Here is an 18,373-nt window from a genome sequence, read left to right as displayed (position 1 = left end):
GGAAGTCATTCGATATTTTTATCGATTTCGTTCGAGTTTTATCGAATCAATATACGCCGGCCGGTGTGTAACACGTGAAAAATCATAACAAACCCGCCTAAACCCGAATTCTCATAAATTACAATTTCATTTTTAATGAATTTAAGACTTACTGTGAAGGATTTACCTCAAAATCTCCCTTATGATTTGTACTGCCCTTCAGTACTACCTGTACTATGCAAGGTAAGTGACCCCTTAAAAAGATTCCACAGATAGGACTCGGATAAAAATTTTGATACTCAGCGTAACAAATTTTGATTTGAAATACATCTTGAATTTTGAAACTACTATTGACTCAAAATACTTCAATCAACTAACAGACTGTTTTTAAAATTTTAGAACGCATATGCAGTGAATGTGGCTTTTATTTTGCTGCAAAGTCGCACTTAACTACTCACGTTAAAATATTACATAAAAATCAACGTAAAAGAAATACAGAGAATTGGGATGAAGAAATGGAACTTGTTGAAGGTGTCTTGTGTAGAGATGGAAAATAATGTAACTTCAGAGAGCTCCATTGATTTTTTCGCAATTGATAATCTTGCCGAATGGTTAACACAACCATGGATCAGCAATGATAATATAGATGACGATTATTAGATTTGTGGTTTTTTCGATATTATATTAAGATTTGTTACCTACTTTTATTTTATACGATAATTTTCAGATATTCCTGGCATAAATATTTTCCCGCACAGCACATTTTATTTCCTAAACATTTCATGAATATTTCATTGAAAGATTTGAAATATTTCAATGCAAGGTTTATGAAATGTTGATGAAAACAGGAAAATGTCCGCCTATAAGAAATATTGCCGTGCAATTTTGCTGAAATATTACACTTTAAGACTCCTGCAATATTACACATGAAGACTCTGCAATATTCAGGAAATATTTCAAAGAAAGTTAGAAACTTTTTTAAAATATGAAATCAATCGTTATTTTCTAACATGTTCAACACCTTAGGATCGTGGAAAATTAAAAACAATTGCGCAGCTGTACAGGACATAGAAACTGAGATCAATCTGTGCGCATCATTTAAGTTGGATTTTTTCTATAATATTTTAGTGAAATATTTCAGCAAAATTACACGGCAATATTTCTTATAGGCGGACATTTCTCTAATTTCAGCAATATTTCAAGGACTTTGCTTTGGAATATTTCATAATTTCAAAGAAATATTTCAGAAATATTTAGGAAATATAATGTGTTATGTGGGTTAATTCTATACCATATATTGTATTCCCACATAGCACCATATTTTGCAGGAAGCTAACAGATAACTAACAGTGTTAAGTTCGGAAATTAAGACGGTTAGTTTCCCGTTAGCTTCCCTGTAGCTTTATATGTCCCCCGCTATTAACTTATCCGTGATAGCTTCCAAAAAGTTATCGTAGTAAGTTTTCTAAAAGAGTACGCAAAGAAAAGTTTGTGAAATATTGAATTGTTATTTAACAAGAAGTTTGCTTATTAAGTTTCTTTAAAACTATTTCCGGTAAGTATTCTAAAGATTTTAATGCAAATTTCCATGTAATTAAAAAAGAAAGTTTCTATTGAATTTCATTCAGTACAATTAAAAAAAATTATTTATTTCTACACCTGTGCTTCTGTCACCCTGCTTTTATTAAATCTCTAATAATAACGGAGAAATTTTTGGAAATAAATTTGGAGGGACTGGGAATTGAACCCGGGTTCGCCGCGCAGAAATTCAAACCCTAACCACTAACCTAATCGACCAACTGAGGGGAAATAAGTTTTGTGTCCTCTTGAGAGGTGCAAGTGATCTCATTGGTTGACACATGGTTGCCAACCTAAATGGCGAGTGAATTTAAATTTTTTAAAAAAATGAAAAAACAACTCAATTTATTAAAAAAATATTAATTATTGAAATTTTATTTCTATTTATTAAATTACCAATTTGATAAAATTTAAAATTTACTGTATTTTTGTTATTAATATTAATTTTATTATTTATTTTAAATAATAATTATAATAATAATAAAATTAATTTTTTATTATTAATAATATTGATATTAACAATAAACAATAATATTATTATTATAAACTAAATTTATTATTAATATTTTTTTAATAATGAAAAGTTTTAAAATTAATTTTTTTTAATCATCAATTTTTAAATAATAAACCATGTTTAAGAAGTTAAATAATTTTTTAAAAATAGATATATGGACGGCCCCTAAGAGGAATTTTCCTCTGAATACAAGAATATTTTTTTTTTCGGTGTAGAGAAAAGTTAACCCTGATTATACTCCCTTATTAAAATGATTTTTTGTTTTGCTTTTTAAATAATATAAAATGAATCGTACTTGCGAGAAAGCCAAAAATGCAGCTGGCAAAGTGGCTGGTATGCAGAGTAGATAGTACATAATATTTTGATATCTTCCTTTCTCGCCCACGTGTAACAGCACCTCGTCGAAATCTATGGAGCTCATCTTTTTTCAGAAAAAAGAGGAGCTTACACTGACCGATCCAAGTCCTCAAGGGGGATGAGAATTCTTGTAAAACAAGCGTGATCCTTCTCGAATCACTCGGCATGTCCTTTACTCATTCTTGAGGACACAATTGCCCTTTACCCTATATCCTATAACACTTTCTTTCATCAGCACCAAAAATCTAGCACTTCACTTTCAATTAATTCACTAAATCAATAATTAAATCGACATTTATTTTTTTTTTAACACTACTAATATTCATTCAATTTTTGAAAAATACATCAAAAAAAATTCCATCGATTCCATATTGATTCCATATATCAATGTCATCATTTTATTAATTTCATTTCATTTTTATGCAAGTATAATTTTATGTATTATACTTTAATTTATATTGTAATTTTACTAAATCTATTTATTAAATCCATTAGTATTGAATTTAAAAATTACGTTTTTCTTTTCTAAGTCAATTTCATTAGATTTTTATTAATTCGATTATAGTCAACTTTTCTAAATTGTTAAGATATGAATTACACTATAAATGTTTATTACTCTATTCACTAGCAGTGAATCATTATTACACTAAATTATATATATATTTATATATATGAATGAATAAAATTACTCAGTGCTTGGAATAAATGGAATCCAAAGATTTGACAGAATTTCTTTCTTCTATAATTTTATTATATAAATGAAATACAAATTGACTTGATGATGATAAATTTTGTTTTTTTTCTACTGCACTTGGAATGCTTATTATATATAATATAATGATTACTAATATAATCTAATTACTTTTTTTTTTGCTTTTAGTAAAATAATTACCAGCTGAATTATTATTGTGCATTTGCACGAGGCACCGGTAAAATTAATATCCTCCGCATCACCTCGCGATTCACATTTCATCGCGCGAACTCCCTCGCACAACACTACACAACTCAGCGCGCGCGATTTGCGTCACTATAAAACAATCACATTTATCGTTGTAGTGAATAAATTAACATCATCGTGGATTATTCATTGATTTTTCTCTTGACCTTTTCCTTTTTACATTTAATATCTTGAGATTTTGAGAATTGTTTTTTTTTTTTTTTTTTTTTTTTTTTTTGTTTGTTGAGATTTCTATTATGGAAATTTATCCATCATGTTAATAAAAAAAAAAAAAATTGTCGATATTGAATTTTTATTGTTTTTTTTCAAATTATCACATTTCCCACTGTGCCATTTTTTTCTTTTTGTAATGAATCAACCATTTCCGGTGAAGACTTCCACTTGTTTTGTTGGTTCCAACATTTTTCTGATTTTCGCCGTTGATTGGCTTGTCTTTTTTCTGTAAAAAGAAAAAAAAAAATTTTTAATTAAAATCAATTTTTTAAAGTTTAACAACATTAACAGTGTTTAGTTGAATTAGTGAAACTTGAATTAGTGAAAAGGTGAGCTACTAATTCACATTAGTAAGAATTTTTATTAAGTTTCAGTAAAATATTACTATTTGATTTAGTAGTTTAAAATTTTTTTTTACTAAATTTTTAGTAAAAAGTGACTAAAAATTAGTGAAAATTCTTACTAATTTAAATTAGTATTTCGCTTTTTATTAATTTAAATTTAGAGAGTATAAAATATAATATATTTTTTTAGATAAACCGTCCATATCGGTCACTTTTCTAGAAATTTTAGATGCTTCCAATAAAGAAACACTTTCAAATCTATATTTTTATATTAATAAAATTATTCAAAAAAATTTATGATACACTGAGAAAAAAAATTTAGTGTTTGTTCTTGTAACCAAATTTTTTGGTTGACTGAAACAAAGTCGTAGAGTTATCTCAGCCAAACATTTGATTAGGCCAACAAAATTATTTGATTGAGTATTTTTAAATTCCAACTAAAATTTGGTTACGAAAATAAAATAATTTGGTTAACACAACAAAATAGTTTGGTCTAAAAAACCAAATGATCGTTTGTTGTCCTAACCAAAATTTGGTTGCGACAACCAAATAATTTGATTCGCTCTCAGCGCATAGCTTAAGAGAACAGTTAGTTTAAATCCCTCACAAAGATGGGTAGTCCAGGGGTCAGTGCTCCCGACCTTCAGTTTAAAAACAGAGGTTCGATCCCAGGCGGAGATGAGATTTTTCAAAGTACACAAATATTTCAATTGAATAAATATAAATTCAATGTTAAATTGACAATAAATAAATAATGAAATAAATAAAAAAAGATAAAAAGAAAAGAAATGAGGTAGAATAAAATTTTTAATTTTACAAAAAAAAACTGTTTGTTTGATCAACCAAACATTTTTGTTGACCTAACAAAAAAAATTTGGTTAAACCTTTTTTTATGCCAAAAAAAAACACTCAACCAAAAAATTTGGTTGACACAAACAAATAGTTTGATTGCTTAAATACCAACAAAATTTTTTTTGTTGGCCCAACCAAATTTTGGTTTCTCTGACTAAACATTTTTCTTAATGTATAGAAAGAATAATATTGAATTAAATTTTCAGGTATAAATAATTGATTAATATAAATTTATGATGTATTCCATGCCAAAGTGTAAGTCTATCTGCAATTGCATCTCCGATATTTTTGAGATTTTTTTTCTATTAGTACTAATTGAGACTAGTTTTCATGAATTTTTTCAAATTTTTTTAGCAAGCTGTTTTCGAGTTATGAAAATTTTGAAAATTAGAGAATTTTCATGACTTTTAATTTTTGAATGCTCATAACTTCCCTAAAAATGCATCAATTTTCAAAAAAAAATTTTCAAAATGTGTGTTTTTAAACGTACTTTTCAAAAAAAAATCTAAAAATTTTTTTCAAATGATATTACTATCAAATTTTTGAGTTTTAGGTAGTGATAAAAAGTCATTTTTCGCATTTGACGTACTGATCGATTTTTTTCAAAATTTTTTCAAAAAAACTACTTCTTTTTACAAAACTTTTAAGCCTAGGCCAATAATGGGCAAACGATTTTTATACAATATTTTCGGAATTTTTCAAAAATTATTAAATTTTGAATTTTTTAAAAATATTTTTGATTTCTATTTATACTACGTAATTTTATGTAACACAGTAAACTTGGTTGTATCTTTTTCTATTGCAACGTTTTGATGCACATAAGTTATATCAAAAAGAAATCGTTTTGTGTATCATTTTTAGAAATGATACTCGAAACGGTCTCATTTTTTGATGCAAAAAATTTAATCAATTTATATCAATCATGGCCGAATTGAATCGACTCAAAATTAAACGAATTTTTTTCAGATATTTTGGTAATAGTACAATTGCGGAGACCATTTCACTATTTAATTTGAAAATGAAAATAACAGAAAATCAAAGACAATGTGGAATTCGATAATTAAAAAGTGACAGCTTATAAACATAACCTAAAATGCATGAGAAAAAATTTGTCGATAAAATCAATATAGCCGAGCTTTTTAGAAGGTAGATGGCAGTTTTGCTTTTTATAAAAACGATTCAGAAAAAATTTAAAGAAAGAAAATAGATAAGTGCTGCCATCTACCTTCTAAAAAGCTCGGCTATATTGATTTTATCGACAAATTTTTTCTCATGCATTTTAGGTTATGTTTATAAGCTGTCACTTTTTAATTATCGAATTGCACATTGTCTTTGATTTTCTGTTATTTTCATTTTCAAATTAAATAGTGAAATGGTCTCCGCAATTGTACTATTACCAAAATATCTGAAAAAAATTCGTTTAATTTTGAGTCGATTCAATTCGGCCATGATTGATATAAATTGATTAAATTTTTTGCATCAAAAAATGAGACCGTTTCGTGTATCATTTCTAAAAAAGATACACAAAACGATCTCTTTTTGATATAACTTATGTGCATCAAAACGTTGCTAAGATTTGATGCAATTTTTGGTCTCAATTTGATACTTTTAGGAAGACTGTGAAAATAAATAGTAATAACGAATAAGAAAAAAAAATTTGTAAATCTATAGTCACAATCAATAATCTAAGAACATTTATACAATTCCGTTTTATTAATAAATTTCAAAATAAGATAATTTGGAAAAAAAATTCTTTGTTTTAAAATTAATGACTATTCTAATTGTTTTTAAAAAAACTAGATAACGAATATATTTTACACACACTATAACAGAATGTAATTATATTTAAGCTCAGAACGTAAGAAATATATAAAAAAAAAATCAAAAATGATAAATAAAAATAACAAATAATAGTAACAAAAAAATGTTTTTTTATATTAAATTACAATTTAATATGTTTTAAAACTTCTTTTTATACTCAAATTAAATTTCACCTCATTTTTGTCACCTATATATATAAACACACACTTAAAACTAATTTCAAAAGTTTATTTTAAAAAATACACTGTATTTTTTTCTTATTCAAACCCATATACATATAGATAACATTATTTTCCAATATTAGAATATTTCACTACAAAAATTAAAAAAAGTAAAAAGTTCTTTTAAAGTTAATGTATTTTCCGTAAAACTTAATATTCTGATAGTGAAAAAACAATGTTATCGCTGAAATGCGTAATTTTCCTAAGAGTTTAAAAAGAAGTGTGAAAATTGTATGTATACTTAATGCAAAACACTTGAACAAGAAGATGGGACGAGATAAGAATATTTCAATCATTTTTTTTTTCTTTTTTTTTTTTATTAAAGCCACGCATCGTTTGAGAGCACTTAAGCTATAATTATGTAAATGTTATCGTATAAATGTAAACGAATTATAATGATTTTTAAAGAGTAAGTCAAATATTTCAAATGAATATTGAATTTATCGTTTATAATTGAAAAATTTGTTACATTTATTGTTTGTACAAATATAATTAAATACAGACATTTTTTTTTATAGGAACTTATCAAAGTAACAAATATAAATGCGATGAGAACAAAATCTAATTCTTATCGTAAAGATTTTAAATTAAAAAAAAAAAATTTTTTAATTTATTTATACACTTTTGAATGGATAAAAAGATAAATAAAAATAAGAAGTTAAAATTTTTTTTCAAAAATCAAAATATAATATTAATTACATTATTTCTTTGTGAAGTTAAAATCTCAACAGTTTCGCAAAATAAAAAAAATATATCATATAAAATGAATTAAAATAATAAATTCTATAAAAATAAAAAAGACAATTTTCTTGTAAGTTATATAATTATAACATTTTTTTTTTTTTTGTTTTGGTTCGAATGATTAGAAGTTTGATCTCTCTCGTAAAAGCGAATAAAATTTAATTACTACATTGGATATAAATAAATGCAGTATTTCTATCAAAAGCATCTGATAAACTACTAATTAAATAGTATCGCATTAAATAAAAATAAATGTAATAAGATATTGAAAAGTAAATTTATTTTTATATTTATTTTGGCAATTTATATTCCACGATATGTATGTATTATTATATTTTTATTATAATTATATTAAAAATAAAATTTGGTTCCTAAAGTTAATTATTATTATTATTATTTTAATATTTTAATATTTTTAGCCGTCAAAAAAAACAAAATTATTTACATAAAAATATATTTGAAAATGAAAAATTAAGTTATGTTAGGAAATTTCCATTATTTAGAAAAAAAATAAATCTTTTTTTATGCAAAAATAAAAAATTTGTTTTCTAACGAATATTTTATATATATTTTTTTTTTCAAATACTGTATTTGCAATTTACTGACGTCACAGAGTGTCTGACTAGGTAATTAATAAACCTCTCCGATAAATCTCAAGATGAATAAATAATTAAAATACACCGGTAATGAATTTTAACTCCATTTCGATAAAGTAGTTGGAAATCGAGTGACGAGTATCGAGAAAATGAAACCAAATTTTATTAAATAATAATACTACTACGCTCAAGGATAGAAGAAATCTTATTTCATTTTTAATCGTTTATCAGTAATTTATAATCACAAAATGGAAGAAAATATTACTTTCGAGCAATCAATTTATTTAACAGCTTGGGAATTAATTCTATATGAAATTGACTTTCAATTAATAAGATTTTAATTACATTTTATTATTTTCATTTTTTAATAAATAATCTAAAACTATAATAATAATAATAATTAATATTATTATTATTATTATTATTATTATTATTAAAAATATTTTTATACTATTACACCCCAGAGAAATTTTTTTTATTTCAAACCGAATACACCGAAAAAATTATTTGAATCAAATAAATTTTTTTTTATTTGGTACAAATAAAATTTATTTATATGAAATAAAAATATATTAATCTCACATCCTAATAAATTTTTATTTATTTATTTTTTTTTTTTTAATTTAATTTAGCACCAATGAAAATTTTTATATAATCAAATAAAATTTATTTAAAACAAATAAATATTTATTTGGCTCTAAGACAAATATAACTTTCCTCTGATTGTCATTTGAATTGAATTAATTTAAATGCTCATTAATTATTTATTTATTTAAAGTAAAAATATTTTGTTTGGCATAAACAAAATTTTATTCAAAATAATATAAATAAACATTTTTATTTGAATCAAATAAATAAAATTTGTTTAAACCATATAAAATTTATTCGAAACAAATAAATATTTATTTTGCTAAACCTTTTTTTTTTGGTGTATATTATAAAAAAAAAACTACACTGAAAAAAAATAGTATTGAATCAAGAAAACCTATGTACTTGACCGTATTTTATACCAATATTTTCTTAATCCAAGAAAATTTACTTCAAACTAATAAAAATTTCTTGGATCAAGAAAATATTGGTATAAAATACAGTCAAGTACATAGGTTTTCTTGATTCAATGCTATTTTTTTTCAGTGTAATAATGAAAGGTTAAAATTTTTTAAAATTATTATTTAAAACTTATAATTTATTTAAAATTTAAATAAAAAATTTAAAAATATAATTATAATCTATGCATTTTATTCTTACAGTTAGATTATTCTTAAAATAAGAATATATCTTAATTTAACAATTATTTTTTTCTTTTTTTTAACAATATTATATTATTCTAACTCTAAGAATAAAATCCATTGAATATATTTTTAAATCGAGTCAAAAATATTATATTCTCAAAAATTTCTTTGAAACGACCAAATTTTTTTTGAATCAACCAAATAAATATTCTACTATACAATTAATCGAATTTTTGGTTGAATCAACAAAAAGTTTTTTTTTTGGCTCAATCATATATTCTTTCTTCGTTTTTTCAAATTTATTAAATTAAACCACTCTCTAAATCTGAATTAGTAAAAATGTATTTACTAATTTGAATTAGTGACTCACTTTTTGCTTCTGAATTAGTTAAATTTTACTAATTATTAGTAACTTTTAATAAGAATTAGTACTCTCTAAATCTGAATTAGTAAAAATGTTTACTAATTTGAATTTGTGACTCACTTTTTGTTTCTGAATTAGTAAAAATGTTTACTAATTTGAATTAGTGACTCGCTTTTTGCTTCTGAATTAGTTAAATTTTACTAATTGTTAGTAAAAGTTACTAATAATTAGTAAAATTTACTAATTTGAATTAGTGACTCACTTTTTGTTTCTGAATTAGTAAAAATGTTTACTAATTTGAATTAGTGACTCGCTTTTTGCTTCTGAATTAGTTAAATTTTACTAATTGTTAGTAAAAGTTACTAATAATTAGTAAAATTTACTAATTTGAATTAGTGACTCACTTTTTGTTTCTGAATTAGTAAAAATGTTTACTAATTTGAATTAGTGACTCGCTTTTTGCTTCTGAATTAGTTAAATTTTACTAATTGTTAGTAAAAGTTACTAACAATTAGTAAAATTTAACTAATTCAGAAACAAAAAGTGAGTCACTAATTCAAATTAGTAAATTTTACTAATTATTAGTAACTTTTACTAACAATTAGTAAAATTTAACTAATTCAGAAGCAAAAAGCGAGTCACAAATTCAAATTAGTAAACATTTTTACTAATTTAGATTTAGAGAGTAAATGTTTATTTATATCAAAAAAGTATTTATTTGAACAAAACAAATTTTGTTTGAAATAACCAAATAATTGTGTTAATCCAAAAAAGTGGTATATTTGGTTAAAAAAAAAACTTTTCTCTGAATATATATATATATATATAGGTTGAAATGCATATTAGGTGAGTTTGCAAAGTGAGTACGTACGCACTCATGTGCTTCTCTCATTGTTAGTTACAATTACTAGTGACGTCACGAGTGCAAACAATGTCATCTCATTTCGCACGCCTTCGCCCTCGAAGCACATCTTGTTTACGCCATCTGTAACACACTTCTTCACAGTCGCGACTCGTTTTCGACCTATTGTCTTCTCATCATTATCATCGTTATAATTTTTCTTCTTTTCTCTATATGTCTTTATATATTAAAAAAAAAAAAAAAATCAATGCAAAAGCCCTCTTTGAAACAAAAAGGAAGAGGTGATACTAAATACTGAGCTCTGATGAGAGGAAATTCTATTTAGTTCAAGAGGTATCAGTTCGAGTTAAAGAGGTATATCTCTGGCTTGAACCACGAGAAATTCTCGCAAAATTAAATTTTACAAATAAATAAATTTTTATTTTTTATATATACTATAACATATACTTATAATGCATTAATTATATTTTCAATTTAAAATGAAGAAATTGTTTATGTAAAAAAAAAAAAAAAATTACAAAAAATCTGTTTCTTTCAACAAAATCTAAACAGTTTGAAAAAATTTAAATATTCATTTTCAAAAAAATTGATTATTTGATTGTTTAAATCAATTAAAAAGTAATTAAACTAAATTTCATACTCGATTTCATATAATAAAATTCAATATTTTATTTCATTACAATGAAAAAAAAAAAATTATTTATAATTTAAATAATCGTTTATTTGGCTATTAATCAAATAAATATTTATTTGTATTAAATATTTATTAAATCAATTAAATAATATTTTGTTTCAAATAAATTATTGGTTCAAAATATAATTTATTTAATTCAAATAAAAATTATTTAGTTCAAGTAAATATTTATTTGATAATATATAGTCAAGTATCTGATTATTTGAATAAAATAAATTTTTTTCAGTCTACTATTTTTTTTATTTTGGTTATAAATTATTATTTATTATTATTATTACTTTTACTAAAACAATTAAAATTTCTATTACTATTATTTATTTATTTCCGATTATTACAATTATTTAAATTACATTTTTTTGGGCCTATAACAAGAATTAAAAATTTTTTTGTCTTGTTTAAAAAATGTATAAAGTACAATATTATAACATGTGTCTCTAATTAAATTATAAATTTTTGTGCTTTTCCAATAAACTTTTCACTGCTGTTTAAATCTCGTAATTTTTTTGCAATTATTATTATTATTATTATTATTATTATTATTATTATTTTTACTATTATTATTATTATTATTAATTTAGGTATTATTAATTTATTATTAATTCATAATAATAATTGGATTATTTCATTATATTATATTTTTTATCACCTTTCCTTTTATTTTTATTTCAGTATACTTCTAATATTTTCAAAAAGTGCCGTTTTTATTTATTTACACTTTATTTTATTTAAATTTTATTTAAAAAAAATATAATATACACTCAGAGAAATTTTTTCTTGTACTTAATAATAAAGTTCTAAAAAAAAATTGTGAAGTAAAAATAATCAATAGTTTTTATTTTATAACAATTTTCGTTAAGGTCTAATGGACCTTAGTGTAGCAAGTATATGTACATAATTCTTCAAAGATGAGTCATTTAAGGATTAAAATTAAGTCTTAAATTAAGTTTCTTAATAAATAATTAAATTTTTATAGGAAATAATAATAATAATAATAAATAATAATAATAATAATAATTCAACTTACGCCAAATAAAATTTTACTTGTAATAAATACTATTATTATTATTATTATTATTATTAACAAATATTAAATTAATCTTATAATGTCTATTTTCATGTCGACTTATAATTAAAATTTTTTTTAATATTTATTTTTTCAAAATATGACTTATTAAATAAAACAAATATTTACATATCTTTGGAAAAAAAAATAATTAACAAATACTATTATTTGTTATGATAAAATATAAACTATATTTATCAATTATTTATTTTGAAACAAATAAGATTTATTTTATTTTTTAGAAATATATTTTTTCACTAGACGTTTAATCATAAAATTATTACACATCTATATTAATTTTTTTGGTCACATTCACCAACAGAGTATTTTGACACAAAAACTTTTTTCTCTATTAAATAATTTTTTTTTTTTTTTTTTTGTTCATATATAAAATGAAAATTTTATTATTTTATTTTTTACACTCTCTAAATCTGAATTAGTAAAAATATTTACTAATTTGAATTAGTGACTCACTTTTTGCTTCTGAATTAGTTTATTAGTAACTTTTACTAACAATTAGTAAAATTTAACTAATAATTAACTAATTATTAGTAACATTTACTAACAATTAGTAAAATTTAACTAATTCAGAAGCAAAAAGTAAGGTACTAATTCAAATTAGTAAACATTTTTACTAATTCAGATTTAGAAAACACTGGACAAATTTTCATAAATAAAAAAAAAATTATTTTAAATTTGTTTAAATTAATTTTTTTTAAATTTATTTAAATTTATTTTTTTAATTTTTGTTTTTATTTAAAAAAAAAAAAATGAAAATAATCTAAGCTCACCCCAAAATTATCCTTTTGTTTGTATTTTGTTTATGTTGTAACTGTTAAATCCGGAAGGCGAAAAATCATTTTCCGGAAATTGTCGCTCTCTTTGCGCGTATGAGAATAAACAAACTTTTTTCCGAAATATAGTTTTTTTTTTGACTCGCACAAAATATTATTTAAAAAAAAAAAGAAACAATTGTGGAAAAAATTTGTAAAAAAAAAAAAAAAATTATATGTATATATCAATCACGATTGTAAGTGACAAAAGAGGATGGCTTGCAGCACACGCGGGAGTTACAGGCCTACAACGAACACGGCACTCGGAAGTTCGCTGGAAGCCACGGGCACTCTTGAAACGAATCAGTGGAATCACTGCACCAACCTACATCCGGTCTCCTTTGCTTCTGCTACCACTGCCGTCAGTACTTCTTCTGGCAAGCGCGTCTGAGCAAAATCATTCTTCAAGTGTGTGTATATACAAGCAGGGATGCGCAAGTATATTACATTGCGTATATTACGTGAGGTTTTTGACGTATCATACGTACGTATGTTACGTCTCGAGTTTCTTACAAAATGTAACTTACCATTTCAAGATGGCGTCGATTCTTATCGAATATAAACATCATAACATAACCTCTAGTATTTTTATAACTATAATTTGTCCCAAAAATATCTGACTGACTTAACTTTAATTTTATAATAATGAATAGAGGCGGGCGACCAAGAAATAGTGTTTGGGAAGATTTCTGTTTTGTTTTAAGAAAACAAAATGGAAAAAATGTTGCCTTTTGTCCAGGCTGTAACCGCATTCTAACCAATACCGCAGAAGAAAGGTTAAAGAATCACAGGTAAATTTGATATACTAAAGATTAGTTATTACTTGTTGAAAGTTACATTGAATATTCAATCCCTATAAATAATAAACTAATATTTTTTTAGGAAAAAATGTGGTATTGAGAAAATTCTGACTGTTGAGGACGGTTTATTTAATATGGAAGTGGATACTAGTTTATCGTTAAATAAATCCAATTTGAGCCGTGATACAAATGTGTCAATTGATATTTCAGAAGAAATATTGCCAGATAATAATAATGTAAGACTCTATAATTAAATATGCTATTTAAAAAAATAGAAAATATAATTCTGACTTACTGTCTCATAATGTAGGTTAAATAAATTTTCAATAATTCTCATTTCAGATTATCCATCCAATTCTGCTATCGAATGTAAGCAATGGTGAAATCAGTAAAAAAAATCCATCTGTTGCTTCTTCTACAACTTTTTCAAATAGCCATTTGAAAATCGTACCAAAAAAACTTCAAAGATCAATGCAATCATTTCTTGACAAAATTTCAGAAAAAAAAAGAGAGTTAATTGATCAAGCGCTTGCAAATTTAATTTTCTCTTGTAATATTGACTTTGATATTGTAGATTCGAAATATTTTAAAGAATTCATTAAACTCTTACGACCAGCTTACATCCCGCCCGATTCTGGATACGTAGCTTCAAAGCTTCTACAAAACACTTATGATATGTTTGAAAATACAAGAAATGATATTAATGTAGAATTTGGTACGAAGCCTATAATTTTGTTTCTAAATCAAACGATATATTTAGAGAAAGTCAGCATATTAGCTATGATTCGGGCTGCAGATGAAGAACACTTACATTTTTTGAAAATATTTTCCCTTTCATTAGAAGAAAGGGAAACAGAGTTTCGAGAGATTGTAAATGAAGCTATGGAATTGACCAGAAACAAATTTTCTGGAAACGTATTCGCCATTGTTACAGAAGAAATATCACTTCTAGATTCTTTTACTTTCGACAAGTGGATTACACCATGCAATATTAAAATTGCGAATTTAATAGCAACCTCTTTAGCAAATCATTCAGTTTGCTATAGTGTTCAGACAATTGTAACTACTTTTCAGAAACGTGGTGTTATTGAACTCGATAAAGAAATTATTGATGAAAGCATTTCTGCACAAAGCAACGAAGTATGGAGAAACCATTTACATACTTATTCGACTTATTTAAACAACTTAACGACGCTAAAACAAAAAGTTGCAGAAGGAAGTATAAAACTCAATCAAAAAAGCACAACACTCGTTTTTGATGAATCGTTTAATAAACAAATTGAAGAGCTTAAAAACATGTATATGTCATTAATTGAAATAATTGACAATTTTGAGAAAAGTACCGTTTTAATCGGGGATGCTATACAAAGCTGGTTAGATCTACTGAAATGCGCTCCAGAGAAACTTCGATCAGAAATAGAATTGCACATAAATTCTTTAAAGCAACCAGTGTCTATAACCGCTAATTTATTGCATCCTATTCATAACGGTAAAAGTTTTAGCCCCACAGAAATGAAGATGGCAAAGGACTTTTTATTTGATAATCTTGAAGAAGAGGGTCTGAGCGATTTCACAGATTATGTGAGTAAAAAAGGAATTTTTGCAAAACTATTTAAAAAAAATATTAAATCACCTGTACTGTTTTGGCAACTTGTAGAAGAAGAAGCTCCAAATTTATCAAAATTAGCTCTTAAAATATCATCGATACCAGCCTCCTCTATTAAAATAAACGGTCATTTTCTTGAAAAAAAGAATTTACCGAATGAGCAATCAGACAAGATTGTTAACTTATACTATAATTTAAAGATCCAAGAGATGAAAAAGTAAAATACTAAATAAGTGTTATTGTTTTTCATTTTTATATTATAAATTAATCCAAAATGTTATTTTTCGAATCAGTATTTTATCGAACGAGTAGAATTAAAAAGTTTACTTCTCATTAAACAAAAAAATTGTTGTTTCAAACTTTACATTTATATCAGTTTTATTTTTGTGTTCCTAACGTTTGAAACCAAAGATATTTGTATTTTAAGATATAAAATGTTATTAGTGTAACTAATAGGTTTAAGTACAACAAACAAATTAGAAACTGTATGCGCAAAAGAATATTTATTTTATAATACAAACTGTGGAAGTTCATCAGAATAAATAATTAATAATCATCATAATTGTCTTGATGATCATTTATTCTAAACGTATAATAAAGGTAGATTAATTTTTTTGATGTTTCAATATTTAACCTATTTCTTAATTTATTATGAACATAAGACCACTGAGAAAATAATCTTTCTAATGCGGCAGAGGAACTTGGTATATTTAGTAATTTTTTACTAAATTTAGCTAATTCAGGATGATCGTCTTGTGCCAAATCCCAAAAAGTTTGCGGATTTTTTAAACTCTTTTTATTTAAAGATTCAAAAATCCCTGTATTATTTAGATACGATTTTAAATCTTTCAATCCACCGTCTTTTAAGTTTTCTTTCAAGAAATTATTCGCCATGCCCTCGTATTCAGCATTTTGAGCAAAAATGTTACCTCTGTAAACAGGGTGTAGAATATTTGCAGCTAAACCGATTGGTCTAATTACCTTTCCTAGGCGAGCTTTAAGTAACAATTCATATTTGTCCTCGCAAATAGGAAATTTTAGAGACAGCCAATGTTCTATAGCATCTGCTATATTACTTTTATCGCTTTGTAATTTATTTATTAAAGTGCATACCACGTCAAAAATTATAATAAATTTTAACAATTCTTGTTCGAATTCGCCGTCTAAAATTAAAGTGATTGATTCCTTTGAAATTTGAAATTGTTTTTCTTGAACAATGGCTCGCATTATTACTAAATTTCGAAGGAAGCAACGCAAACTGTCACGATAACTGCACCAGCGTGTTTCTCCAGGGAGACAAATTTTTATTCCACCTCGTTTAACAATTTCTTTTTCTAATGCAGGCGATTTAAATTCTTTTAAAGTTGGAATGGCTTTTTTACTAAAAGAATCGTCTATTAAAGCTTTAGCCAATAAGTTGCCGCTGTGGCTATTGCATGTAATAAACCACTGGTCTATTAATTTGCCCATCAACGTCATATTAGAGGCATTATCTGATACAACAGCATAAATATCTGTTTGATAATTTTCTTTAGCTTGTTTAGTAGCTTCTTCTACAACCCATTTTAAAGCCACACCAGTTTCCCTTTCTTGAGTGAAATCCCAGCTGTCTAAGAATACTCGTTCTCCAGTAGCATTATGTAGTATGCTTGCTACATATTTTTCGTTTTTTGATTTATTTTTCCAGCCATCTAAAATAAGTACACTGGAATCGCTGACAGAGAGAGAATTTTCTTTTCGCACTTTTACATATAATTTATCTAAAATTGTGTTACTTAACGTATTTCTACACGGCGGTCTATAATCGGGGTTCAATTTTTTTACAAAGTTACGAAAAAATGTTGATTCTACAACGGAGAATGGTACATTGCATCCTACAAAAAACGTTGCTAATAGTTCATCCAGTTCTGATAAAGTACTAGATGAACATGATGGAGTACTATCAATATCAGAATCACAATTTCCCTGAAAATAAAAATACTTTACTTTGATAAAATTAACAAAAAGTAAAAAATTTAAAATCAAACTAAATATATAGACATTATGAATTGGAGTATTTAGAAATTATCCATATTTAAACCCTTATTGTTATTTATTGTATGATAAATATATAAAACAATTATATTTCTAAAAAATAATTAATTATTATAGTAATTAATTAAAGGGGACATACTTACTTTACGTCTTTTGAATGGTACTTCTGAACTGTCCTGATTTTCGTTAGCAACTTTGTTATTATCATCATCGTTGTTTGAAGCCTTTTTTCCTTTACAAACGTTTCTACAAAAAAAAAAATTTTTTTAGATTTGCTAATTAAAATTTTCGGCAACACTTGAAATATATATTAAAGGATATAAAGTAAAATAAAGACATACCGGTGTGTCAGGAGACGATCGTAGCTGGTATTTTGAAAAATTTGGAAACAAATTAAGCATTTAGAGACAGCTTTTGTCCCAACTTTCTGTCGTTCAAAGTTTAACTCTTGCCATGGAATTTGTCCTCCTTTTACACTTCTTTTTGTTAAATTATTCATATTAATAAATAATAAGAAACACATTTACTGACATCAATTTTCATAAAAAAGTAAGGTTATAATGTTTATATTACATCCGCCATCTTGGATAAGTTTTTTACGTTTTTTACATTTTTTACGTATATTACGTTTTTGACGTATATTACGACGAAAACTCTGAGTTACATGTAACTGCGCAACCCTGTATACAAGAGAGAAATTGGTCGTCGGAA

At 24.7% G+C, this 18,373-nt stretch overlaps 3 protein-coding genes and 1 long non-coding RNA gene across 5 annotated transcripts in view; 1 reads left to right on the top strand and 3 right to left on the bottom strand.

The window, feature by feature from the left end:
- LOC127286322 (organic cation transporter 1-like) overlaps window positions 1–2,939 on the bottom strand; it is a 52,241-nt gene extending 49,302 nt beyond the window's left edge. Inside the window, exon 1 of one of the 2 annotated variants that reach the window (XM_051312712.1) lies at window positions 2,367–2,939. In XM_051312712.1, coding sequence (XP_051168669.1) covers window positions 2,367–2,492 — 126 coding nt within the window. In that variant the 5' untranslated portion in view covers window positions 2,493–2,939. The remainder of the gene's footprint in view (window positions 1–2,366) is intronic. The other variant, XM_051312711.1, reaches the window with a different exon arrangement.
- A 632-nt stretch (window positions 2,940–3,571) lies between these two features.
- LOC127286334 (uncharacterized) lies at window positions 3,572–13,607 on the bottom strand. The gene is made up of 2 exons (XR_007843724.1): window positions 13,181–13,607; window positions 3,572–3,825 (listed from the first exon to the last, which is right to left on the bottom strand). It is a non-coding gene; the product is annotated as an uncharacterized LOC127286334 (long non-coding RNA).
- Window positions 13,608–13,638: 31 nt separating this feature from the next.
- LOC127286323 (uncharacterized) lies at window positions 13,639–16,181 on the top strand. The gene is made up of 3 exons (XM_051312715.1): window positions 13,639–14,013; window positions 14,105–14,258; window positions 14,365–16,181. The coding sequence occupies exons 1-3, from the start codon at window positions 13,868–13,870 to the stop codon at window positions 15,847–15,849; spliced, it is 1,785 nt and encodes a 594-aa protein (XP_051168672.1). The 5' UTR covers window positions 13,639–13,867; the 3' UTR covers window positions 15,850–16,181.
- On the bottom strand, window positions 16,175–18,373 carry LOC127286317 (uncharacterized). Its single transcript, XM_051312703.1, has 3 exons — window positions 18,004–18,373; window positions 17,806–17,908; window positions 16,175–17,593 (listed from the first exon to the last, which is right to left on the bottom strand). Exons 1-3 carry the CDS (start codon window positions 18,183–18,185, stop codon window positions 16,175–16,177), a joined length of 1,704 nt encoding a protein of 567 aa, XP_051168660.1. The 5' UTR covers window positions 18,186–18,373.

The sequence above is a fragment of the Leptopilina boulardi genome, unplaced genomic scaffold (assembly GCF_019393585.1).
Source record: "Leptopilina boulardi isolate dan_hultmark-lab unplaced genomic scaffold, ZJU_Lbou_2.1 LbouV2_352, whole genome shotgun sequence".
Classification (NCBI taxonomy): domain Eukaryota; kingdom Metazoa; phylum Arthropoda; class Insecta; order Hymenoptera; family Figitidae; genus Leptopilina; species Leptopilina boulardi.
The sequence above is the reverse complement of the archived record's forward strand: the minus strand, read 5'-3'. Positions and strand labels throughout refer to the sequence as shown.

What these genes read in the sequence shown, in the direction of transcription:
- LOC127286317 (XM_051312703.1), bottom strand. Translation starts at nt 18,185, where the DNA reads ATGTGTTTCTTATTATTTATTAATATGAATAATTTAACAAAAAGAAGT. An exon ending in GATCGTCTCCTGACACACCG is followed by an intron (nt 17,909 to 18,003) that starts GTATGTCTTTAT and finishes TTTTTTTTGTAG; the next exon opens with AAACGTTTGTAAAGGAAAAA. An exon ending in TACCATTCAAAAGACGTAAA is followed by an intron (nt 17,594 to 17,805) that starts GTAAGTATGTCC and finishes TTTTATTTTCAG; the next exon opens with GGAAATTGTGATTCTGATAT.
- LOC127286323 (XM_051312715.1), top strand. Translation starts at nt 13,868, where the DNA reads ATGAATAGAGGCGGGCGACCAAGAAATAGTGTTTGGGAAGATTTCTGT. An exon ending in GAAAGGTTAAAGAATCACAG is followed by an intron (nt 14,014 to 14,104) that starts GTAAATTTGATA and finishes ATATTTTTTTAG; the next exon opens with GAAAAAATGTGGTATTGAGA. An exon ending in TATTGCCAGATAATAATAAT is followed by an intron (nt 14,259 to 14,364) that starts GTAAGACTCTAT and finishes TTCTCATTTCAG; the next exon opens with ATTATCCATCCAATTCTGCT.